This window comes from Onychostoma macrolepis, chromosome 07 (genome assembly GCF_012432095.1).
Source record: "Onychostoma macrolepis isolate SWU-2019 chromosome 07, ASM1243209v1, whole genome shotgun sequence".
Taxonomy (NCBI): Eukaryota; Metazoa; Chordata; class Actinopteri; order Cypriniformes; family Cyprinidae; genus Onychostoma; species Onychostoma macrolepis.
Window position 1 is genome coordinate 12,172,626 of NC_081161.1, and position 27,559 is coordinate 12,200,184.

Here is a 27,559-nt window from a genome sequence, read left to right on the forward strand (position 1 = left end):
ATAAGACCTTACAGCTCACAGTGCATGTCAGAGCAAATGAGAATCATGAGGTCAAAGGAACTGCCTGAAGAGCTCAGAGACAGAATTGTGGCAAGGCACAGATCTGGCCAAGGTTACAAAAAAATTTCTGCTGCACTTAAGCTTCTTAAGAGCACAGTGGCCTCCATAATCCTTAAATGGAAGATGTTTGGGATGACCAGAACCTTTCCTAGAGCTGGCCGTCCGGCCAAACTGAGCTATCGGGGGAGAAGAGCCTTGGTGAGAGAGGTAAAGAAGAACCCAAAGATCACTGTGGCTGAGCTCCAGAGATGCAGTCGGGAGATGGGAGAATGTTGTAGAAAGTCAGCCAACACTGCAGCCCTCCACCAGTCGGGGCTTTATGGCAGAGTGGCCCGACGGAAGCCTCTCCTCAGTGCAAGACACATGAAACCCCGCATGGAGTTTGCTAAAAACACCTGAATAAGATTCTCTGGTCTGATGAGACCAAGATAGAACTTTTTGGCCTTAATTTTAAGCGGTATGTGTGGAGAAAACCAGGCACTGCTCATCACCTGTCCAATACAGTCCCAACAGTGAAGCATGGTGGTGGCAGCATCATGCTGTGGGGGTGTTTTTCAGCTGCAGGGACAGGACGACTGGTTGCAATCGAGGGAAAGATGAATGCGGCCAAGTACAGGGATATCCTGGACGAAAACCTTCTCCAGAGTGCTCAGGACCTCAGACTGGGCCGAAGGTTTACCTTCCAACAAGACAATGACCCTAAGCACACAGCTAAAAGTGGCTTCACAACAACTCCGTGACTGTTCTTGAATGGCCCAGCCAGAGCCCTGCCTTAAACCCAATTGAGCATCTCTGGAGAGACCTAAAAATGGCTGTCCACCAACGTTTACCATCCAACCTGACAGAACTGGAGAGGATCTGCAAGGAGGAATGGCAGAGGATCCCCAAATGCAGGTGTGAAAAACTTGTTGCATCTTTCTCAAAAAGACTCATGGCTGTATTAGATCAAAAGGGTGCTTCTACTAAATACTGAGCAAAAGGTCTGAATACTTAGGACCATGTGATATTTCGGTTTTTCTTTTTTAATAAATCTGCAAAAATGTCAACAATTCTGTGTTTTTCTGTCAATATGGGGTGCTGTGTGTACATTAATGAGGAAAAAAGTGAACTTAAATGATTTTAGCAAATGGCTGCAATATAACAAAGAGTGAAAAATTTAAGGGGGTCTGAATACTTTCCGTACCCACTGTATGTTGTAATAATACAATAAGGACCCAATATGTAGTGTAAAATATACTGCATCATATATTTTATGTTACTACAATAAGGCAACTTGTTCTAAATCATAATATTGTTGCCAAACACAGTAGGTCATGCATACCACATAATCTTAGAATAGTTACGCATTACTTATGAAATACTAACAGTATAAATACTTTTAATTTTTCAAGTCGTTACCCCCTTATCCCCCAAACTTTGCAGTGCACATTGTTTCCATTTACCTACACGTACTACAGCTGTAAATTGCTGTAAACTCGGAAAATTGCGCTTTGTGTGTCATACCACGTAATTTCAGAATAGGTACCCTTTAGTTATAAAATACTTACAGTATAAATGCTTTATAATTCCGCAGGTTATTACCCCCTTATTCCCCAAACTTTGCATATTGTTCCCTTATACCTACAAGTAGGTACTGTGGAGGTACTCTATAGTTATAATTAGGTACGCTGTAAATTCTGTTTAATTACGCGGTAATTAATCTATTCGCTGTGGTCTGAAATTGACCAGTTTTTGAAAGAAAAAAAATCTGACACTTGAACTACTCAATGACCCTGACTGGCTGGCAGACCTTGCTTCTTTTTGTTGATTTGACCAGTCACCTGAACGCATTGAATAAAAGCCTGCAAGGCAAGGACCAGCTAATATCGGAAATGTATGCACTCTTGAAATTCTTTGCTGTGAAGCTAAGACTTTTTGAAAGACAAATCAGTCTGTGCACTTTACTAGTTGGTCCGAAATCATCTCGAGTTTTTCAGACTCCAACATCCCTGGAAAAATGGATAAATATTCGACAGTGCTCACATCCGTAATCACAGAATTTAATCAGTGTTCTCAAGACTTTTCCGCTATTGATAACGTCATCAAACTGTTCTCAATCCCTTTCTCTGTTAATGTAGAAGTACAAGAGAATGTGCAGCTGGAACTCATAGAACTTCAGTGCGATGATTCTCTTCGCAGACGCCACCAGCTTCTTCCACTGTCCGAGTTTTACAAGAGTTTGGAAACATCCAGACTCCACTTAATCAAACGTCACGCACAAAGACTGATGAGTCTGTTTGGCTCCACATACATATGTGAGCAAACATTTTCGCTGATGACGTTGAACAAGTGTCCACTGTGAGCCAGTCTGACTGAAAGCCATCTCTGTGATCTGCTTTGTATCTCTACTACACAACTTACTCCTGATTTGACATCAATTCTGAAATCCAAGGCACAACATCACTGTTCACATTAATAAGTTAATGGTGAGTAAAAAATATATTGAAAGCAATACATTGTAATGATTATTAGGTTAAAAAATTAATATAATATAATATCATGGGGCATACATAAATATATATTAATTCATTCATTTATTTTTTTTAATTATTTTTAATTATTTTTACAGCCATGCGGCCCAAGACAGCTCACATTTTTTTGCACCTGGCCCCCCATGAAAAAAGTTTGGACACCCCTTAAATAAACAGTCTACACAGTAGGCTACATCTCTGTGTTGCAAACATTAAATAATGACGAAAGTATTGGGATATAAGTTTATAGTCCAAATATAGACTCTGATGTTGCAGCAGTTGCGATCAAAATGAGTAATTTATAACATTTTAGCCATTTATAAATACTCATTTATAATATTAAATAAAAAATGTTGTCATAATTGTGTCTTGTCATAACTGTATGTTGCTGGTTAGCGTGGCATATGCACATTTGTTGTGGTTTGTTAAGTGAAGTTCAAAAGAGACTTGCTTAAAGAGAAACAGTTCTGTTTAATGAAAATGTGCGCCTTGAGTCGTGTTCAAATGATCACTAAAAGTTTGTCATGATTTTTTTTCTGCTTGTATGAATTTTTTTATTTTTTAGAAATTATTTTTATATTTTAGAACACTGTATAGGGCAAATAGTCAAAACACAAATATTTGTCCATACTCTGTTCTCTTTTTTCCATACTTTTCCAGATCTGCAAATTACTTAAAGGGGTGGTTGACTGTTTTTTTTTTTTTTTTCTAGGCTTGATTGTGTTTATGGGGTGCAGTCTAACATGTGTTAATGCTATGTTTAAAAAACAAAACAAAACAAAACAAAAAAAAAACATAATTTTTCACATAGTTTACCTTTAATCTACATCGCCCTATCCCTTCTCCTATAAATGATTTCCTGGTTTTATGAAGCCCCTCCCTCAGAAATACACCATTGGGCTTGGATTGGTTAGCTGGCGCAGTGTGTTGTGATTCGCTAAACCCCCAGTGTGCGTCTAAACCTCACGCCCCCTCACCTCAGTGGCATGCGTTCCGGTTGTATTGTAAACAATGGCGTCGTCAATATTGCTTATCAATTTGAGCCCGATTGAGACCCAAAGAATATTAGTGAAGAGGATCATGCAGAACCTGTGCAAGCACACGGCTCTTAATTGTATGTTTTTATTTTTTTTTGTTTGTTGTTGTCTCATACTTTTAGATACCCTGTTATTTGTAAATGCTACTGCTTCTGTTAGCTTTTAATATATGGTTTTATCCTGATTAAAGCTTTAATACAGTATGGCAACCGCACATGTATGTGTAACACTACTGTGATTTTTACACTCTAATGGCAAAACAGGTTCCAAAAATTACAAACAGTATAACCAAGTAAGTACCATAAAGTCAGTCAGCATCAAGCCCCCATGCATTTAGATTAATTTATATTGTGTTTACATTTTGAATGTGTTAGTTAAATGAAAAGATTTAAATATATATATATATATATATATATATATATTATTTTTTACCTTGACCAGTAAGTCTGCAATGTCGGATTCTTTCCACTATATCAATGCAGATCAGGGAAAATAGAACCAATGATACTGGCAGTTCAGCAAAAGTGTCCAACCTCAGATTATGTCTAATCTGTACCTAAAAATGGAGAGAGAGAGAAAGAGAGAGAGAAAGAACAAGACAGTAAGACATAGAGATACGTATGTTTTTCAGATGTGTGTTTTTCCTTCTGCACACCAGTGTTTTTGCAAATACAGGCCTTGGAATTTAAGATTTTGGAATGCTTCCCCATGGTAATTCATTGATGACTAAAGTAAACCCAGCAAACATAGAACATTCCCCTAACATTAGTATTTGGTTCCTGTTTGGTTATTTGTATAATAAACAAATAATAAATGTCCTAAAAAAATTTCTCTTTTTTTCCCCCAACCATAAAATAGCGTTTCCCGGTCCCTATGGTTATTTTTAGGTAATTACTTTGCAACCCTTAAATAATTTTTCTGGAACGTTGCAGTGTGGTTATTTTTAAATAGCCTAAAATGTATATAGAATGTTCCCTAATGGATATTTTTAGGTTATTATTTTTCAAACATAACATTCCCAGAAATTTGTGGGTTGGTTTCTTTCTTCTTTTACTGTGCGCATCTGATCTGCACACACTTCTGCAGCATGTACTTTCTGATTAACATTAATTTATCGAACTCTTTACTGAATGATTATTTCTAATTAATAAAGATATGAGTAAACATAATTTCAGAGAGATTTGCCTAACTGAGGAGAACATGAGGTTATTCAAGGAGTTTTGTTCATTGGTAAGAAATAAAATGTACTGATATCCTACTTTAAGTAAAATAATTGTTTATTCATTTTTAATGTCTGTGAATAAATGTCATGTTTTTAAAAATGTTACTTTTTGGTTTGTAGAACATAACATAACTGAAGCAAATTATAGTACAATATTATTGTAGTATTATTATATAACAATCAATGAATCTGTTAATCCAGCAAACATTCAGTGTAATTTTATTTTATATCAACTCAAGTTTCTGTGGTCATATAACTTTATTACAGTACCAATGCACAAGAGCGTGTAACAAGATTGGCTCATTAAAAGGACTTGCTCTGCAAAAGTTGACCACAGAATAAATAATCATGTGATTGTGCACAAATAGTTTTATTAAACTGAAACAAACACATAACTAGTCTAAACACGCATACATGGGTAAGGGAAAGTAAGGTAAGAGTGAATAAATTAAACTGAAACAGAAACATGAAAATTAAGTTATAAAAAGGATGAAGTTTGAAACCTGAACAGAACCATCTGCACTTTGGTAACAAGGGGTCAACAGCTTACGCTAAACCTCTGTTTAGATTAGTCAAGTATGTGATACTTGCATTGCCTTGGTCATTGAACGAGCATCCGGATGTAGTCTCGGGTGAAAGTCTTGAGGGTTCAATAGTTCACTGGTGGTGAAGTTGCAACAGTTTCTTCTGGGTTGAAGAATAACAAACTTCAGAGACAGAAAAATTCTTCCTTCTCTGTATTTCTCTCTTCTCTAGCTTGCTTCATAAGCTTGTTGTCTAATCAACATAGCATTGTGTATTATGACTATTGTTGACTTTTGAACAAATTGCTTTGTTCCTTTTGTTTCCCTTTTGTGCTCAAACAAGCATGACGCCAGAGGCAACACCAAAATTGGCAGAAGTGTCAGAACCCAGAACCCATACTCCAGATGCAAATGGAACAATAGAGCACACAGCTAAACCCGAGAACACACTACATGACTGTCAGGCCGATTATGAATGGAATTTGGTCTTGAGGACGGATTGTGCCCAGTCGGACACGGTCTGTTCCAGTTGGGCTCAGTCGCTGTTTGCAGTTGGAAAAAGTCACATAGTGTGTGGTGTCTAAAGATTATAATGGAATTCAAGAACCAGTTGTTGTCAGTCACTTTCGCAGAGATTTATTCTTGTTGTGATTTATTTCTTGTCTTTTTTTTTAATTCAAAGTTAACACTTCAAATTTAAATAGTTTCCTTTATTTCTGCAGTAAAAGAAAGTATAGCCCAAATTATGTTAGTGATTCTCTCATTTTAAAGGTTATTAAGAATTATTTTATTTCGATCTGCAGTCTAGTAAAAGTTAAGAAAAAAATAGCCTATAGCCCCATCAATACACTACAAGCTAATTCCATTTTATCTTCACTTTTAACTTCTTAAAATTTTTTATGAATAATATTAAATCAACTTTAGGCTCGGCTAACAAATTTTCTTCATAACAAATATACAAACATAACGAATAGCCTAGCTATAGCCTACTTCAAAATATATATATAAAAAAATCGTCAATGTCAAACAATTAATCGTGACTAATCGCATCCAAAATAAAATATTTTGTTTACATTATATGTATGTATATTCTTTTTTATATTAGTTTTGTATCAAATGGAAGAGGAAATTACGGTGCCTGGAATTTATTAAGTAATGATTTATTTAGTTCTAATCGGTAACTTGGGAAATGTAGGGAGAGAAAAAAGTAGCCTACCGTTTTTACTAAAAACCAATTCATTTTTAATCCCTGATTTTACACATAGGCCTATATGAGATAATTGATATATTATTGCTTAAATAAAAAATAAAAATAGCACTTGAAATGTTATAATTAAGGTAATTAAGCACAGTCGTATAGGCATTCAAAAATACATGAAATGTGTCTACTCACGCAATAATTCCAAAAAGAAAGAGAAGCATCGGACTTAATTCAAAACATATTTACATTTAAGACACTGTTACGTGTTTGTCCCTTCTAGTTTCCTGTTTGCCCTTTGTTTTTTTTTTCAGTCTTTGTCATTAGTTAATCATCGTTTATCATCCCCACCTGATTTGCATTTATATTGTTTGCTCCTTTGTTCCTTTTCCTTTATAAATCCTCAGTTTTCTTTAGTCCTTGTCTGAGCTTGATGTTGTATAATGGAATAAGTGTGTTGACGCTTATTAAAAAGATTTCTGTTTCTTTTACAGGAAAGCTAATGTTTTCTGTTATATTAAGCACAAACTAGGAAAAATAAAACAAACATTAACGTTTCAATAGGTAAAATAGGTTTCAAATAAAAGCACCGGTGTTGTCCGCAGTGTTGTGAGGCAGGAGCGGCTGCAGAAGCAGTAGATGCTGTGGCTTTTATGAGTTGTTTTTTGCTTTGCATTCTTTGCTTTGAGTTGCTTCTTGCTTGAGTAGTATTCTTTTGGACATGTGGGTAATGGTGAAACAGAGTTACAGGAACATAACTCTGTGTGCTGCAACAACTAATGCTCACTGTCTGAGCATTGCCCTCATCTTTTAATATAAGAGACGTAGCATAAAGTGCAATGAGACGGGGATTAGGGTTTGTGTGACTGAATCTCATCTAGGGTTGCTGTAATAGTCAATCCATTCTCACTCCCAACTCGTCACATATTGAAGCTGGGTCAGGACCACTTTAGTCGCTTTTTAATGCTCAAGGTCCCCCTTTAGCGTAATTTTTCGACTTGCAGGGTCCTCCATTGCTTTCAGTTGTTTGTCTTAATTCAGTGGTTCTCAAACCTCTCCATGAAGTACCCCCAGCACTGCACATTTTTCTCCCAATACCTGAGACACCCACTTTAGGTCTTGCAGTCTCCACTAATGAGCTGATGAGTTGAATCAGGTGTGTTAGATAAGAAAGACATACAAAATGTGCAGGCTGGGGGTACTCCAGGACAGGTTTAAGAACCACTGTATTAATTTAATGGTTTTCATGCATTTGTAAAAAAAATATAAATAATTATATATAAATTTAGACTTTCTTTGGAGCACCTAACCCCACCCCTACCTAAACCTACCCACTTCTGAACAATATAAAACAGGTAACAGGCAAATATCACAGGTAATAGTCACAGGTATTTATTGCAAAAACTGACCATAAACAAGCAGTATGAAAGCATTAAAAACAAGTCATATTGCAATCCATGTCTGCTGAAGCCATCCGATGTCTTTATGCAAAGATGAGACATAAGGTTTTAATTGCTGAAAATGATCCCGCTCCATTAACGCACTCACATCTCATTCAAAAAGATACTCCCGTCACGTAGCATGACGCAATCGGTCATGAGACACACAAGAGCCAATAGCATTTCACAACCAAGGCTGGCGTAAGGCTTCTGGCTGCATTTTTTTAATTTGCGCACACAGGATGAGCTTGACGACGATCACATCTATTCCTCTCACAAATCAATCGTTTTGCCTCGGAAGTCTTGTAATATTAATACTTTTTGAATAAATTATGATGGTAGTTGTATCTGCCTGTTATATCTTGTATTTTATTGACAAATGGTAGGTTTAGGAGCAGGGGCAGGGGTTGGGTTATGTGCTCATAAATGTGTAAATGTAATATAAATAAAACTGTTGTGACTGTTTACATTGAAAAATCACACCCCAACATATATGCAATAATGGCAATATTATTACACAATGTATAATTTAATCGTGGCGGTGGCGATAAAAATCCCAGTACCTTTTGCGTTGGTATATTGACGGCAAGGGTTTCTTATGAGGACCCTGCACGTCTAAAAGTGATGCCAAAGGATCCTGACCAAGCGTCAATATGTGACGAGTTGGGAGTGAGAACGTGTTTAATAGTATACCTTTATTTTTGACCCTCCATTACTCTGAGTGCAATGTATGCTGAGTTAAATACATAAAGTGCTTATGTTTTCTTTATACTGAAAATGTAGACTACAGAATCTACAAGATCACGTCTTACAACTATAAGAAAATCTGATTTTCCTGTCAGAATGCACGGCATATCTCCTCATCTAAGCTTTTGTAATTTCAAAATTGGGAGTACTGCATTGCTCTGCTGGTGAGCCTTGCAACCAGAGTGACTAATCCTTTAGATTCTCTAGCTTGATGTCTAATAAACTTGTCATTGTGTGTTATGAATATTGTTGGCTCTCTGATGAATTGCTTTGTTCCTCTTTTGTAAGTCACTCTGGATAAAAGTGTCTGCTAAATGCATAAATGCAAATATAAATTTATCATGAGAAATTCCCTTGATCTTTTGACATTTAAAAGGTAGGCCTAATTGTTCTATAAAAACATCCTGTAAGTTTCAGAACATCCTGAAAGTTTCTTGTTAGTCTAAAAACAGCTTATTTTGAATCCAATCTGCCAAAATGCTATGGAGGACCGAGAGTACCACTTAAAAATAAAATGAAGAATCAATTTATTGATTTAATAATTCAAACTTAAAAATAGACAGGTGCATCTCAATAAATTAGAATGTCGTGGAAAAGTTCATTTATTTCAGTAATTCAACTCAAATTGTGAAACTCGTGTATTAAATAAATTCAGTGCACACAGACTGAAGTATGTTAAGACTTTGGTTCTTTTAATTATGATGATTTTGGCTCACATTTAACAAAAACAACAAATTAGAATACTTTAGTGAATAATTTAGTGAATTGTTGGCCTTCTGGAAAGTATGTTCATTTACTGTATATGTACTCAATACTTGGTAGGGGCTCCTTTTGCTTTAATTACTGCCTCAATTCGGCATAGCATGGAGGTGATCAGTTTGTGGCACTGCTGAGGTGGTATGGAAGCCCAGGTTTCTTTGATAGCAGCCTTCAGGTCATCTGCATTGTTGGGTCTGGTGTCTCTCATCTTCCGCTTGACAATACCCCATAGATTCTCTCTAGAATCAAGCACAGTAACACCATGTTCATTGAACCAGCTTTTGGTGCTTTTGGCAGTGTGGGCAGGTGCCAAGTCTTGCTGGAAAATGAAATCAGCATCTCCATAAAGCTTGTCAGCAGAAGGAAGCATGAAGTACTCTAAAATCTCCTGGTAGATGGCTGCATTGACTGTGGACTTCAGAGAACACAGTGGACCAACACCAGCAGATGACATGGCAGCCCAAATCATCACAGACTTTGGAAACTTCACACTGGACTTCAAGCAACATGGATTCTGTGCCTCTCCACTCTTCCTCCAGACTCTGCGACCTTGATTTCCAAATGAAATGCAAAGTTTACTTTCATCTGATAAGAGGACTTTGGACCACTGAGCAACAGTCCAGTTCTTTTTCTCCACAGCCCAGGTAAGACACTTCTGACGTTGTCTCTGGTTCAGAAGTGGCTTGGTAGCCCTTTTCCTGAAGATGTCTGAGCATGGTGACTCTTGATGCACTGACTCCAGCTTCAGTTCACTCCTTGTGAAGCTCTCACAAGTGTTTGAATCAGCTTTGCTTGACAGTATTCTCAAGCTTGCAGTCATCCCTGTTGCTTGTGCACCTTTTCCTACCCAAATTCTTCCTTCCAGTCAACTTTGCATTTAATATGCTTTGATACAGCACTCTGTAAACATCCACACCTTTCAGTAATGACCCTCTGTGACTTACCCTCTTTGTGGAGGGTGTCAATGTTCGTCTTCTGGATCATTGCCAAGTCAGCAGTCTTCTCCATTATTGTGGTTTCAAAGAACAAGAGATACCCGGAATTTATACTGTAGGGATGGTCATTGATTGAAACTCAAATGTAAATATTCTAATATTTTGAGATACTGATTTTTGACTTTCATGAGCTGTAAGCTCTAATCATCAAAATTAAAACAAAAAAACTTTTGAAATGTTTTACTTTACATGCAATGAATCTGAAATATATGAAAGTTTCACTTTTTGAAATAACTTACAAGAAAAAATGAACTTTTTCACAACATTCTAATTTATTGAGATGCACCTGTATATAAATAAACCACCTTTTAAATGGACAAATTAATAGACATGTTTAAAGATGTTTATTTAATCTGTGTTTTTAAATGTAGTTTAATAAAACAATAAATAAAAAATAAAACATTTTGAATCTATAAATAAATAGACAAATTTAAAACTGTTTATTTAATTCATGTTTTAAAACGTGGATTAATAAAACAATAAAAAGTACATTAATAAATATTTTTAAATGCACATTTTAAATAGCTTTTTTAAAATGCATTTGACAAATGCTTTTCTATCTCTATTTGCCAATTACTTTTCATTGTCCTTTTGCCAAATGCTTTTCTTTATCATTTGTCAATCGAGTTAAAAAATGGCATTGGACAGTACACACGTATGGAAGCATATGGGTAGCATAATTCATTTTGAAATGTAATATGCAAAATGACAATGCAATATGTAAAATGGCAATGTTTTTCTATATTTAAATTTAAATTTTTCCATACATATGTGCAATGTTTAGTGCAAAATGAAAATTCAATTATATACTTTACATTTGCCATTTCCTACACTAATTTTAATATGCAAATTAAAAACATATTTTAACGCTTTATAAGTTGCGAAATGAAAATGAAAATGTATTACCCAAATTGATTAGATATTTTTAGTATGTCCAAGCAAAAACTGTAGCAAAATTATCATTTAAATGCTATTTTTCCTACATGCATTAAGACTTACAGGTCGGATACTTGAGATTGCATTTTCATCATAATACCGTGTGATAATTGTAGCAAAATGCAGTGAGAATTTCAGAATGCATTCTGACTCAAAGGTGCAACAAAAGGGTAGCAAAATGGTGATTTAAATGTCTTTTATCTTTCTTAAATGCATTGGGACTTACACTTAAGACGTTTAAGTTGCATTTTCATCAAATACTCCACGATAATGCAGTTTAAGTCAGTGTGTATTTGAAAACGCATTCCGAGGCGATCACGCCCCTGACCTGTCAATCATCACATCAAGGTGGGTCTCCAAATGGAACACTTCATATGCAACTTACGGACTTACAATGACCGCCGCGTGCACGTGTCCATTAAGTCCACGAGACCGTAGGGCAGGGGTACTCAACAGGTGGCCCGCATCCGGCCCATCTGCATTAATTTTGTGGCCCGTGTCATGCTGAAGATTAATGTATTTTTATTACAGTTTGCGCTCAAAATATTAGGCAGTTTGATTTTTTATAAATTAAATGTAGCCTATACAATCGCAGTAGTAAAAGCTGCTCGATCTCTGCAAGCGCTGTAACTAACCACGCGCGGCACGCCCTAAACAACTGAAAAGAGAAGCGTTGACCAACAAAAGAGGACAACATGATTTTACTCCACAGCATCAGTCGAGTGTTTGAAATAACTTGATTTTGTGAGATGATGTGCGGTTTTTGTCACAGAACGAGGCAGATAATATATGTGACCCTGGACCACAAAACCAGTCTTAAGTCGCTGGGGTATATTTGTAGCAATAACTAAAAATACATTGTACGGGTCAAAATTATCGATTTTTCTTTTATGCCAAAAATCATTAGGATATTAAGTAATATTTTGTAAATTTCTTACCATAAATGTATCAAAACTTCATTTTTGATTAGTAACATGCATTCCAGATTCCAGATTTTCTTATAGTTGTATCCAAGCCAAATATTGTCCAATGTCAATGTCAATGTCAAATGTATTTATATAGCACTATTAATTACAACCCATGGTTGTCCAATGTGCTTTACAGCAACAGAGAAAAGTAAAATACACCACATACGATAAAACAATAAAAAGTAAGGCAAGAAAGTATTAATACACATTATAGGCCTTAGCAAACAGATATGTTTTTAAGCTAGACTTAAAAGCAGATACAGAGGGAGCAAGTCTAATTGTGACAGGTAATTTATTCCAGAGTCTGGGGGCAGCTACCGAGAATGCACGGTCACCTCTACACTTGTACTTAGACCTGGGCATGAACAACAGGCTCTGATTGGAAGACCGAAGTGATCTACTAGAAAAGTGTTCAATCAAAAGGTCAGAGAGGTAAGATGGGGCCATACAGTTTAAAGATTTGTACACTATGAGTAATATTCTAAAATCAATTCTGTAGCACACAGGCAACCAATGAAGAGAGCGTAAAATTGGAGTGATGTGGTCCCGTTTTCGAATACCTGTGAGCAGTCTGGCTGCTGCATTTTGAACTAACTGTAGTTGGGAAAGAGCTGATTGGCTAATCCCAACATATAGAGAATTACAGTAATCCAGCCTGGAGGATATAAAGGCATGGAATACTTTTTCAAAATTTTTGAAGGAGAGAAATGACTTTACTTTTGATAGCATTCGCAACTGGAAAAAGCATGATTTCACGACCAAGTTTATCTGCTTATCAAATTTCAAAGACTCATCAAAGACAACACCCAGGTTTTTCACTGATGTCTTCACACAAGAGGACAGCCCACCAAGATTTAATTTGGGATTATGAATTGAAACTGAAGAACCAAAAACTATTATTTCTGTTTTACTTTCATTCAAATTCAAAAAGTTTAGGGACAACCAGGACTTTACATCTGATAAGCAAGCCAAGAGAGTGTCCAAACCATCTGAATTACGTTTTATGGGCAAATAAACTTGAGTGTCATCAGCATAACAATGGAATGAGAGCCCATATTTCCTGAAAATAGAACCAAGTGGAAGCATGTATATTGAAAAAAGAAGGGGAGCCAAAATGGAACCCTGAGGAACCCCACATGATATAAAAGCGTCACTAGAAAAATGATCTCCAAAGTTAACTGAAAACCTACGATTAGAGAAATAGGATTTAAACCAATTTAAGGCACTACCCTTTATACCTGCGCATTGCTCCAACCGAGCAATAAGAACTTTGTGATTGACCGTATCAAATGCAGCGGTCAAGTCTAGGAGCACAAGCACAGCATAGTTACCAGAATCACAAGTTACTAAAATATCATTTAAAACTTTCAACAATGCAGTCTCCGTAGAGTGATGTTTTTTAAAACCGGATTGAAATATTTCAAAAATCATATTGTCATCTAGAAAACCCTGCAATTGCTGCAGGACAGTTTTCTCTAAGATTTTAGCAATGAATGGCAAATTTGAGATAGGTCTAAAATTGGCTAACACTGTAGGGTCTAAGTTTTGTTTTTTAAGCAAGGGGTGGACTGTTGCATGTTTTAATAGGTCAGGTACAACACCAGTTTCTAAGCAGCGATTAATCATAGTCAATAGATGAGGCCCAACTACATCCAAAACTTGTTTAAGAAAGTATGGAGGAATAATATCAAAACAGGAGCCCGAAAGTTTAATCTGATCCACTATTTCTTTAAGATAAGTGCCAGAGATTGGTTCAAAATGACTAAAGACAGCACTGCAAACAGGGGGAAGAGAGGGATCGAAGGAAGAGGGAGTTATCCCCAGTCTAAGATCTCTTATCTTATTGACAAAACAATTAAGAAAAACTTCACACATAGATGAAGACATTTCAGGAAACAAACACACAGAGGGGTTCAAAGTAGTATTAATGATAGTGAAAAGTGTTTTTGGCCTGTGACAGTTTTTAGTAATGATTTCTAAAAAATATCTTGATTTTGCTGCTTTGACTGCCTTCTGGTATTGGAGATGCGAATCACTTAGTATTTCAAACGAGACCTGGAGTTTGTCTATTTTCCATTTACGCTCTGCTCTTCTACAACACTTCCTGAGCGAGCGTATGGTCTCATCTATCCAGGGCTCAGACTTAGGTTTTTGTTTTAGGGTTTTTAGAGGTGCCACTGAGTCTAAAACATTTGCAGAAATATAATTAAACCTGGATAGGAGCTCCTCAGCACTCAAGTCTGTTTGAGAATCATCCAGGGATAGAGTGGCATCACAGAAAGCTAAAGAAAAAGCATTTTTGGTGGTAGAAGTAATTAGCCGGGACTGGCGGGCAGATGAAGTACGATTTGAAACATTTAAAACACAAGGAACCATAAACATAACAGTCTTGTGATCAGAGAAACCATTTTCACACACCTCAAGGTCACAGAGAGAAAAACCATGTGATAATACTAAGTCAAGTGTATGTCCATGCTGATGGGTAGGGACATTGACCTGTAGAACTATATCAAAAGCTTGTAATAAATTGATAAAATCCTTAGCTAAAAGGTCATTAGTGCAGCAAACATGAACATTGAAGTCTCCCAGAATTAATATTTTATCATATTTTAATATAAATTCCCCCAGGAAATCTGCAAAATCAGTTAAAAAGACCTTATTGTATTTTGGGGGACGATAAATCACTGCTATGAGAAATGGATCAGAAAGTTCCAGAGCAAATAACTGCAATTCAAAACTGCTGTATTCATTAAAACGGACAGAGTGACAGAAAAAAGTTTCTTTATAGATGGAGGCCAAGCCTCCACCCCGGCCCGTAGTACGAGGAGAGTTTAAGAACGAATAGTTTGTTGGTAGCAGTTCAGAAAATGGGCTCAAGTCCCCAGTCGTAAGCCAAGTTTCAGTAAGAAAAACGAAATCCAAATCGCGGGAAGAGATAAAATCATTAATAATAAAAGTCTTGTTTACCACTGATCTGGTGTTGATCAAAGCCATCTTTAGCCGTAGGAGGTTATCGCTGGACTCCACTGACTGCATTGCCCGCGGTAGTGCGCGGAGATGTCCCGTGTGCACTCCTCCACGGCGAAAGCGGGAAGAGCAAAAACCCGCGCATGAACCTGCAGCAGTCGGAAACAAAGGAGTAATCCACTTTCGTACTGGTTCCAGTGAGCGCCGGTGGACGAAACAATTCCTGTACGAGCCTTCCGCATTGAGGCCCAGTAAAGATTGACCCTCCCGCTTGTGTGCCAGGAAGAGCTTCAGCTTGACAGCTAGGCCACCCCGTTTGCCACGTCTTCTCCTGCGCTTTCTCGCCGGAAGGGTGCAAGGCCACCGGCGAAGACAATCAGGAACGGACATCAGTAAGGGTGGAGGAACGAAATGAGAGCTGTTTTGCGCTTGATTGAGCAGTTTATTTGAAATAGTTTGAAGATTTAGAAGAGATAAACGGTCATATACCAGCGAGGTGCATTTTGTAGAATAAAACATTAAAAATAAAATAAACAAACTCATCACCACACCAAACGACAGACGGCACGCCACACACAACGGCGCCATCTTCCAATCCTAATAAACCATACATCAATGGAAAGCTTATTTATTCAGCTTTCAGATTATGTATAAATCTCTAATTGACACTTAAGACTGGTTTTGTCGTCCAGGGTCACATATTCTATACGGCAAAGGCAATGTCGATTATCATTGGATTGTAAATATACTTTATTATTATGAAAATACCAGAGATGGCTTGAAGAACACAGTTAAACCATATCGCGATGAATGTTTATTGACGTATACTGTTGGATATTTAAATAAATAGTCAGATCGCGAATAGATTCAATCACCCACGCAATCTTGTTCATAAATGACAGGATTCATATGTCTATTAAAGCCTTAAATCACAATGTAACATTTAAATCTGAGAGAGCAGTTTATATGAAACATCTTTACAAAGTCTTTTGTATCTTTATTTCTGTGTTACAAACATTCAAATAATCACAAAAGTACTGGAATAAAAGTTTATAGTTCGGATATAAACACTGCTGTCAAGCGATCAAAAGAGAATAAATCACCTTTTTTTTGTTATCAACATTTTTTATTTTTCATACATATCCAAAAAAAAAAAACGCAACAACAACAACAACAGACACATACTCAATATCTCAAAGTCCAGTCAAAGGGAGGGAGAGAGGGAAGGACAAGAAAAACACAAAAGTCACTCCTTTATACAGTCACGTATATCAAAGAGAAAGCACTGCCAAGCATCAATGGTAGAAGGCTTGGCCCCATTGATTCGTGCTGTTGTACATTCACAAGTCACTATTTGCAGGAGGCTACGGATCCAATATTTTTTTTCCACACATGTGCGGTGTAAACCAGTTTTGTATTATTGTCTTCTTCGCAGCTGTAAAACCAGCAAACAACATTCTCTTTTGCATTGAACTTATACAGATACCAGAATCATGATTAAGAAGACACAAACTTGGATTAACAGACCAATCAATATGCAGTAAGGATGATAAAACCAGGTTTACATGTGTCCATAGACTGATGACGACAAGACATTCCCAAAACATATGCAGAAAAGTACCTGATGATGTAGTATTACATATATGGCAGTTGAGATTTGGTTGTAGTTTAATAAATCACCTTTTTGAAAGTGACGATGCTTCAAATAAAGATTGTATCAATCACAACGTAATGCCAGCAGGTGGAGACAAGTGACTTAAACTGAGATTCGTTCAAAAAACATTGATTCATTCAGGAATGAAACAAGTTAAGTCTTTATCAGCAAGTCATGAAGTTATGAGTTATGAATCATTTGTTTAACTTTTATCAATTCGTTGAATATTGTATTATATAAATAGACAGCAGCATTTTTTTCTAGAAACTCTAGTAAATTACATTTTTCAGAATCATGGTGGTAGAATAGTGGTATCTATATTAAAAATAAAATATTGATACAATATAGTTAATATAAATATGAAAAATAATACTTCTTTCTATAGTACTTTGTGAACTATGTTTGCTCAAGAATGTTTTTAATTTTAGCATTTTGAGTTTGTTCAATAGGCTACTCTGTTCAATATAGCAAAACAAATGTTTAATCCATTTTATATATATATATATATATATATATATATATATATATATATACACACATACATACATAAATACATACAGTGGTGTGAAAAAGTGTTGGCCCCCTTCCTGATTTTTAAATTTTTTGCATGTTTGTCACACTTTAATGTTTCAGATCATCAAACAAATTTAAATATTTATCAAAGATAACACAAGTAAACGCAACATGCAGTTTTTAAATGAAGTTTTTTATTATGAAGGGAAAACAAAATCCAAACCCACATGGCCCTGTGTGAAAAAGTGCTTTCCCCCTAAACCTAATAACTGGTTGTGCCACCCTTTGCAGCAACAACTGCAATCAAGCGTTTGCAATAACTGGCAATGAGTCTTTCACATCGCTGTGGAGGAATTTTGGCCCACACTTCTTTGCAGAATTGTTTTAATTCAGCCACATTGGAGGGTTTGAGAGCATCAATGGACTGTTTAAGGTCATGCCACAGCATTTCAATTGGATTTAAGTCCAGACTTTGATTTGGCCACTCCAAAACCTTCATTTTGTTTTTCTTGAGACATTCAGAGGTGGACTTGCTGCTGTGTTTGGAATCATTGTCCTGCTGCATAAAATAAAGTGCACTTGAGCTTGAGGTCACAAACTGATGGCCGGACATTCTCCTTCAGGATTGTCTGATAGAGTGCAGAATTCATGGTTCCATCAATTATGGCAAGTCATCCAGGTTCTGAAGCTGCAAAGCAGCCTCAGACCATCACACTACCACCACCATGTTTGACTGTTGGTATGATGTTCTTTTTATGAAATGCTGTGTTGGTTTTACGCCAGATGTAACGGGACACACACCTTCCAAAAAGTTCAACTTTTGTCGCATCAGTCCACAGAATATTTGCCCAAAGGTCTTGGGGATAATCAAGATATTTTTTGGCAAATGTGAGACGAGCCTTTGTGTTCTTTTTGGTCAGCAATGGCTTTTGCCTTGGAACTCTTCCATGGATGCTGTTTTTGCCCAGTCTCTTTCTTATTGTTGAATCATGAACACTGACCTTAATTGAAGCAAGTGAGGCCTGCAGTTCTTTAGATGTTGTTCTGGGTTCTTTTATGACCTCCTGGATGAGTCGTCTTTGTGCTCTTGGAATAATTTTGGTAGGCCGGCCACTCCTGGGAAGGTTCACCACTGTTCCAAGTTTTCTCCATTTGTGGATAATGGCTCTGACCATGGTTTGCTGGAGTCCCAAAGCCTTAGAAATAGCTTTATAACCCTTTCCAGACTGATACATGTAAACTATTTTGTTTCTCATCTGTTTATGAATTTCTTAAGATCGCGGAATGATGTGTTGCTCTTTAAACATGCTTCACTTTTTCAGACAGGTTCTATTTAAGTGATTTCTTGATTCAACAGGTCTGGCAGTAATCAGGCCTGGGTTTGGCTCGTGAAATTAAACTCAGCTTTCTAAAATAATGTGGTTAATCACAGTTCTTTCATGATTTAATAGGAGGCGGCAATTAATTTTTCATGTAGGGCAAGGTAGGTTTGGACAGCTTTTTTCCCTTAATAAATGAAATCATCATTTAAAAACTGCATTTTGTATTTACTTGCATTATCTGTGTAATATTAAAATTAGTTTGATGATCTGAATCTTTTAAGTGTGACATGCAAAAAATGTAAAAATCAGGAAGGGGGCCAACACTTTTTCACACCACTGTATATACATATATATTTTCATGCTCAGTCTTATTTTAAACTGGACAAGGACAAGCAAGACTTAGATATCAGTACATTTGCAAATATTGTCTTAAATAAAGTCTGATGATGCAAATTGTAATTTGTGGCCCTTGGCATCGTTTAAACCAGAGGTGCCCAACCCTGTTCCTGGAGATCTACCTTCCTGCAGAGTTCAGTTCCAACCCTGATCAAACACACCTGTCTGTAATTATCAAGTGCTCCTTCAGATCCTAATTAGTTGGTTCAGTTGTGTTTGATCAGGGTTGGAGCTGAACTCTGCGGGAAGGTAGATCTCCAGGAACAGGGTTGGGCACCACTGGTTTAAACAGTTTAAATGCGGACCGCTTGGCCTCTGAACTTGAGTACCCCTGCCGTAGGGTGTCCCAATCGCTATTTTAGCATTCAGAACGGTGCTCGCGAGCAGCCCCTTTGCGGCCGCTATGCGCCCTTTATCCACACTTCTGCAAGCTCCGCAGCAGACTTCTGCCCGACAGTCAAAGCGGCATTACGTCACGAAAGTGCAGACTCCGAGAAAGACTGCGAAGGTTTAGGGTGCGATTTGGGACAGGGCCAATAGGTCAATACCATTAACCATACACTTTTCACCCGCCTCAAGAACTGTTTACGCTTCGATTGCACATAAGCAAACAGACAGTGCAATTCCACAGTTATTTACCTATTTGTCACCATTTTATTCTTCACTTTTAAATGGATCACGTGTCCCGATGCACCTAAGCGTTGCGCCTGCCTCAACATCTCACCGTTTGCATGTAGTGTAATTCTACATTTATCTACCACCTTACTTTATATTTTATTCCTCTCTTTTAATCCGTAATACAGCGCGTTGCGTGGCACCTAAACGTCACGCGCCTACCACAAGATCTCTCACTGTTTACAGCCACCAGACACCGCGACTGATGCCCGTGATTTTTAATCTCACCTTGGCTGATTTTACTGTGAAAGGGAGTAAAATCTTTCCATGGTAGTGGCAGCTGCCACCTAGCCTGCCACTGCTATATGCGCCTGCCTCTTTACCTGTCACTGGACCCGTCAACGTCGTGGCTATACTCGTCTCCCTCGCGACCATGTCACTTCTATATGCACCTACCTCGTGACCCATCACCGTTAAATACACCACGGGACCATCTTCCGCTCTTTTTGTCCATAATGGAGCGGGTATCGTGGCACATATATTAAGCATGTGCGCCCATGATTATGGTAATTTAACAGCAGAGATAGACCGTGCTTTAGAGTTGCCCTTTAGAGTTGCCCAGAATAAATATTATATATTATATTATTATAATAAATATGACAGGGTTTTAAATTGTTACATTTGTTAACTGTATATGTTTGACCCAAACAGAGTTGACAGATTTTTCTGTTAGTACATTGATTTTCAGAATGAATATTTAAAATCTTACAAGTTTAAGATCAGCAAATATAGAAAAAATTACATTTAAAGTGTGTTCTATGAAAATAAAACAAGTTTAACAAAACAAATATTCCTTTTTTTTTCATTTTATTTCTCAGCTTGAAATGTACCCGCAATTTTGGAATGAGTGGCATATTCAGGTTTTCACTGAGGAGCCAAGCCGGCAACCCGGCCCTCAGCGGTGGTACAGAAGCCGTGGCGACGGGATGTGATGGAGCGAGGGTTACATACGTAACCGAGACGTTCCCTTTCAGTTGGTCACTCCGAGTCACGTCTTGTAAGGACTCTCTGGAGTGGTTCTAGCAAGCTGACCTGAAGCTGGAGCCTCTCAGTGCTTCTACCTGTTTGAGGTGAGAACACAGGAGGATCCACATGGAGGCTATAGAATCTAGTGAACGTCTCTAAATATCTGCCAGCGAGGCACCATGAACCAGTGCCCAGGAGGACGTAACACTTCTAGTAGAGTGAGCTCTCAACCTGAATGGGCAGGGCACACCCTGTGCCTGATAAGCCAGGGTGATGGCATCCACTATCCAGTGGGCCATCCTCTGTTTAGAGACATTCCCCTTCTGCTGGCCTCCGTGACAGACAAAGAGCTGGTCTGAAGCTTTGCGTCCTGTCTACGTAGCATCTCAATGCTCGGATGGGACAAAGCAAAGCTAGGGCTGGGTCTGCCTCCTCCGGGGGCAGCGCTTGCAGGCTCACCACCTGATCCCGGAAAGGAGTAGTGGGAACCTTGGGCACATAGCCGGGCCGGGGCCTCAGGATTACCTGAGAGTCAGCCGGCCCAAACTCTAGGCACGAATCGTCGACCAAAAATGTGTGCAGGTCCCCTTCCCTCTTGATGGAGGTCAATGCAAGCAAGAGCAGAGCCTTCATTGATAGAAACTTCAGCTCAGCTGTCTGCAAAGGCTCAAATGAGCCCTTCTGTAGTGCTCTGAGCACTAGAGACAGGTCCCAAGAGGGTATAGAGGGGGGCCGTGGAGGATGTCCTTCTCACCCCCCTAAGGAACCTGATGATCAGGACATGCTTCCCCACTGACTTCCCATCTACGGGGTTGTGGTTGGCAGCAATCGCAGCCACATAGACTTTCAGGGTGGAGGGAGACAGTCTTCGCTCCAACCCCTGCTGCAGAAAGGACATCACGACTCTGATCGGATATCTCCGGGGGTCTTCTCGGTGAGAAGAGCACCATTCGATGAACAGGTTCCACTTCAAGGTGTAAGCGTGTCTCATAGACGGTGCTCTCGCCGAAGTGATGGTGTCAGCTACCTCTTGGGGTAGGTCACCTAGAACCCCCGCGACCCGTCCAGGGACCAGACATGAAGTTTCCAGAGATCTGGACGCAGGTGCCACAGGGTGCCCTGTTTCTGAGTCAGTAGATTCTTCCTCAGAGGAATCTGCCAGGGAGGGCTTTCACGAGGAGCATCAGTTCCGGGAACCAGGTCCGTGTGGGCCAATACGGCGCCACAGGCACGTCCTGCTCCTTGTCCTCCCTGACCTCGCACAGTGTCTGTGCGGGAAGGCTCACTGGGGGAAACGCATACTTGTGCAGGCCCCGCGGCCAGCTGTGTGCCAGTACGTCCGTGCTGAGTGATCCCCCTGTCCGGAGAAACGAAAGGTCTGACCACGGGGTGAAGGTTTGGTGGCAGGCCGGTGTGACTCAGACCCGGTGAGTGCCGCATTGCCACGCCCACCTCGGGACTCGGCCATGGAGCCAGGGTTGAAGCGGTCTCATATGAAACAGCCCCAGCAGCGTGACTGCCGCTGCCATATGCCCCAGGAGGTTTTGAAACTGCTTCAGTGGGACTGCCATTCTGCTCTTGAACGTATTCAAGCAGTTCAACACCGACTGAGCACGTTCCTGCGTGAGGCGTGCTGTTCGTTCAACTGAATCCAACTCCATCCTGAGAAAAGAGATGCGTTGGTGAGAGTTTGCTCTTTTCCCAGTTGACCCGAAGGCCCAACTGGCTGAGGTGCGAGAGCACCAAGTCCCCGTGTTCGCACAACTGATCCTGAGACTGAGCTAGTATGAGGAAGCTTGTGAAGAGCCCGGTTCAAGACGCACAGATCCAAGATTGGTCGTAACCCACCGCCTTTCTTGGGCACAAAAGGAGCCAGCAAGACAGGCTGGGTAGCACTACCAGGCACCCAGACACCGTACAAGTGGGACCAGCAGGACCATCTACCCGAAAGCAGTTCCCTCTCTCTCTGGGTTGCCCGTCCTGGGGACTCTTGCTTTTCCGCTCACCGCCAAGTTTGATGAGTTGGATCGCCTCAGTCTGCTCCTGTGCAGCTGAGAACTGCTGGGCTGTGTTCTCAACTGTGTTGCGGAAGAGGCCAGTCTGGGACACAGGGACCTTGAGGAACCGAACTTTGTCAGCATTTAACAATTAAAAAAGAAGAATCACATATCTGGCTCAAAATCAACAAGCACCTTACCAAAACCACTAAAGATGTTTTCTTATGTGCTCTCTATATTCCTCACTCTGAATCTCCATACTATAATGAGGACATCTTTGAATCTCTCCACAGTGAAATGAACCACTTCCAGGCCCAGGGAAGTGTGTTGATCTGTGGAGATCTAAATGCCAGGACAGGATTTCTTCCCGACTACACCACAGATAATGGGAATAACTATATTTTTGGACAGAGCTTCCCACAAAACATGGCATCAATCTAGCTGTAGAGAACATAAATTATATATTTGAATATTTGGCCAATTTATCTAACCTCACATCCCCTAAGAAAATCCATAAAACCACACACACACACACAAAAAAAAAGAAAAATTGTTTGATTTAGGCTGTAAAACCATAAGGAAAAAATTAAGACAATTGTCAAATCAAAAACATAGACAACCAAACAATGCAGATTTAAGCCATCAATATTGTAAAGAACTTAAATAGTACACAAGTACACTCAGAAAAAAGAGAGAACAATACATCCAAAATCAACTAAAACTATTGAAGAATCTGTAAATTCTAACAATTTCTGGGACAACTGGAATTACCTGCATAAAAAACATCATGAACAAGCAGCCATACAAAATGGAGACACCTGAAAAAATCACTTTGAACAACTTTATAGTGAAATTAAAATGAACCCAGAACAAACCCCAAAATATGAAGAAAATGATTCATATGGAACATACAATTGGTAAATATCAAAACCCATTAGACTACCCCATTACAGAAAATGAACTGATTGATAAAATCCAGGCCCTAAAAAACAAAAAAGCAAGTGGACCATCCTCAACGAAATGCTCAAGAACACAGAGCACAAATTAAGATTGGCCCTACTAAAACTGTTCAACTTCGTTCTGAACCGAGGACTCATAACGCCCATATTTAAGAGTGGAGACAAATCAGACCCAAACAATTACAGAGGCATCTGTGTAAGCAGTAATCTGGAGAAGCTGTTCTGCAATATCATCAACATAAGACTTGTACACTTCCTTACAGAGCACAATGTCCTCAGCAAAAGTCAAATTGGATTCTTACCAAATTATAGAACAACAGACCACATCTTCACCCTACACACCCTGATCGACATATACATTAACCAAAATAAAACCAAAATATTTTCTTGCTTTGTAGATTTCCAAAAGGCCTTTGATTCAATTTGGCATGAATGTCTGCTGTCAAAACTTCTAGAATCAGGTATTGGAGTTAAAGCATACAATATAAAAACAATCTATTCAAACAATCAATGTGTAAATAAAATTGGAAATAAACTAACAGAATTCTTCACTCAAGGGCAGGGTGTGAGGCAGGTTCTGCCCACTATCACCGACCCTCTTCAAGGACTTCCAGACTTCAGGGAAAGAGACACAATATCACCCTTGGTACGACCAAAATTGAATATGCCACAAACTACACATACCTCGGGCTGAAGATAAATGCAACTGGTAAGCTACATTTGGCTGTGAATGAACTGAAAGAGAAAGCAAGAAGGGCCTTTTATGCCATCAAAAAATCTATCCAAATTGAAATACCAATTAGAATCTGGCTCAAACTTAAAAATTAGCGACCCCAACTCTTACCATTTTAAAGCCCTTAAAAACCATGAAGTGAACCCTGAAAAAAGTCCCTTGATACAGATGGTCCTGAAGCTGCAAATACAAACTAACATGACTAACGACATCCAGCATCAGGACACTGAAACATCCATTGACAAAATTCGGTCCAACCAAATTATAAAAGCACAAAAAGTAAACTTCAATGTTATTTGGCCCTAAATAGAGATTACACAAGTGCAGAATATTTGAGTACAGTGAAAGAAGACAAATTAAGAAGACAAATGACGAGGTACAGACTGAGCAGTCATACTCTAACTATAGAGACGGGCAGATATCGACAGCACTGGCTGTCAAAGAGAGCCGCATCTGCCCATACTGTAACCAGGGGGAAGTGGAGACAGAGCAACACTTCCGCACTAACTATGAAGAAATTAGAAAGACATTTTATCCCAAATTTGATACACTTTGCCTACACTTTGCCCTGACTTCGAAATGTTAAACTTCAATATTTATTATGTGAAAAACAAGATTGTATCTTACTAGCAGCAAGATACATTGACGCTTGTCACAAAAAGAGGGAGGAGTCAACAAATCTATATGTGAATTTTTATACATATGTTCTTTTAAAGTATGTTATATTCACAATAAGTACACTTTATAAAAGTATATTTAAGTGCACTTATTTTTCACAAGTTACAGCAGCTAAAAGTCCAATGCCCATAATTATAAACATTTACAAATGACGAGCAGTTTTAACTTCAGGTTGGGTACTGCAAAAACATGAACAAATAATTAATAAATGAAAGGTCACAAATATGTGACCTTTACAAACTATGATTATGTCCACCAATTACCACATTCTGAAAAGATGTTACGGCTAAACTATCCATTTACTTTAACTGTGAAATCCCAGCAACTCCATCATTATGTCTCTTAGTTGAACACTCACAAATAAAATCCACGTCGAAATATGTCACCCCTATACTTCTGTCTCTAGTTATCGCCAAGAAAACAATTTTAATCAACTGGGGAAAAAAAACAAACAAACAAAAAAAAAACTCTATTACACAATGGCTAGAGTTATTAAGATATTATATCAACGATGGACAGGAGATAGCCATTTTCAAAAATTAAGTTTCTCAATTTGAACAACTATATGGCTTCAATGCTCCTTTTCAAATTATCCTGATTTGTGAATCAATGCCCAACATTGAATACATACCTTTATTATGTTCATGTCATGGTTACTCAACAGTTGATTACATGATCACAGATCTAGTTCCATTCTCTTTCAGAGCATTTACAGTCAAAACCTCTAACACCCCTATCAGACCACAGTCAAATTACTAAAATTACCTAAAAAGGACAACAAATACGGACATACACTCACAGCCAAGTAAGCTGTACAACATTAGAGAGAATTACAGATGGGCAAAAAACAGCACAGAAAAATATGTGACAGCAATTGACCATTCAAAAGTGTGCTTACTTCTAGACAGCTTTCTAGGCAGAACGTATCCTCACAATCGAGATGGTTCTCTGCAGTGCCTCTCCTAGCAACAATAATTGCAGCCATTTCAAAGGGAAAATAGTTAAAGATGGGGTAAGTGATTTCTGGTAGCCAATGTTGATATTTCAAATCACCAAAACAAACACGCTCCTACCCCAAAAGGATCTCGCCCCTATTTTGATAGCTCCGCCCCACACATACACGCTTAGAAATAAAGGTGCTTCATGATGCCATAGAAGAACCTTTTTTGTCTGTTTCACAAAAGGTTCTTTGTGGCAAAAGAAGGTTCTTCAGATTATAAAAAAAGAGAACAACTGTCGCGTCCGCTGTAGACAAGCCTTCTTTTGTTACACAGACATTTTCCTCTTTTGTTTTTTTTCCGCCATCTCTATCTTTCTGTTGTTACTTGGCTCGGCTAATGTCCGTCATGTGCACTGAGCGCTCTCTCCTCTACATCATGAGTAAGTCCCTTACTGCTGATTGGCTACAAGTTTGATTTGGTACTAGGCTTAAGTGTTTTTTGAAAAAATACATACCCCAACTTTAAGACATGCTTTTTTGGGGCGTTAAATAATGGCGCAAATACCAGTAATTTGACGAGCGCAAACGTTAGTAAATCTCATTCCGTGATTCATTTGAATACTCTCCTCCCATAAATTTAACGTCTGAAAGGGAAACTCCTACAAATGCATATTCAATAAGGTTAGGCGCAAAAAATAACTGTCCACGCCTTTTCATTAAAATCTGACAGTACTATTTTAATGCCAAAAGACGGTTTGCACTGGCGCAAGCTGTTAGTAAAACTGGCCCTTAGTATTTAGTGTTATTATTTATTTATTTATTTCTGTTTTCCCCCACTATTCTGACCAGAATTTAGATTTTTTCCTCAAGCTTTTAATGACATAAACTTATCAAAATTTGGGAATGGGTCTGTATCTATGCTACTCTGATCTTTTTAAAGGGGTCATATAATGCCAATTTTCCACAAGTTGATATTATTCTTTAGGGTCTTAATGAAAAGTCTGTAACATAGTTTGGTTACAAGTTTTCATTGGTAGTGTAAAAAACACATTTTTTACCCTGTCAAAAACAGCTCTTGTCAGAGCAAGCCGTATTGTGTCATTCTCCTTTAAATGTTGCTGAGCTCTTCTGACCCCGCCCCTCTCTTCCGAGCCGCTCTTTGAGGGACTGTATACTAGAGGGCTGCATTGGGTTTGGGCTCCCATGGGACCCGCGGGACCCAACACAAATCTCGCGGGAGCGAGCGGTTTTACCTTTGCTGCGGGCGGGAGTGGGCGGTCAGAAATTTTCGCGGGAGACCCGCAGGGAACAGTGGGATTTGGTGTGTAATAGAAATGGAGTCAACACATTAAGTTGAGAAGAAA

At 38.6% G+C, this 27,559-nt stretch overlaps 1 protein-coding gene across 1 annotated transcript in view; it reads right to left on the reverse strand.

Annotated features, from left to right (window-relative positions):
* LOC131544575 (transmembrane protein 236) overlaps positions 1-27,559 on the reverse strand; it is a 181,654-nt gene that overhangs the window by 95,655 nt on the left and 58,440 nt on the right. The window contains exon 3 of the mRNA XM_058782901.1: positions 4,040-4,163. Coding sequence (XP_058638884.1) covers positions 4,040-4,163 — 124 coding nt within the window. The remainder of the gene's footprint in view (positions 1-4,039; positions 4,164-27,559) is intronic.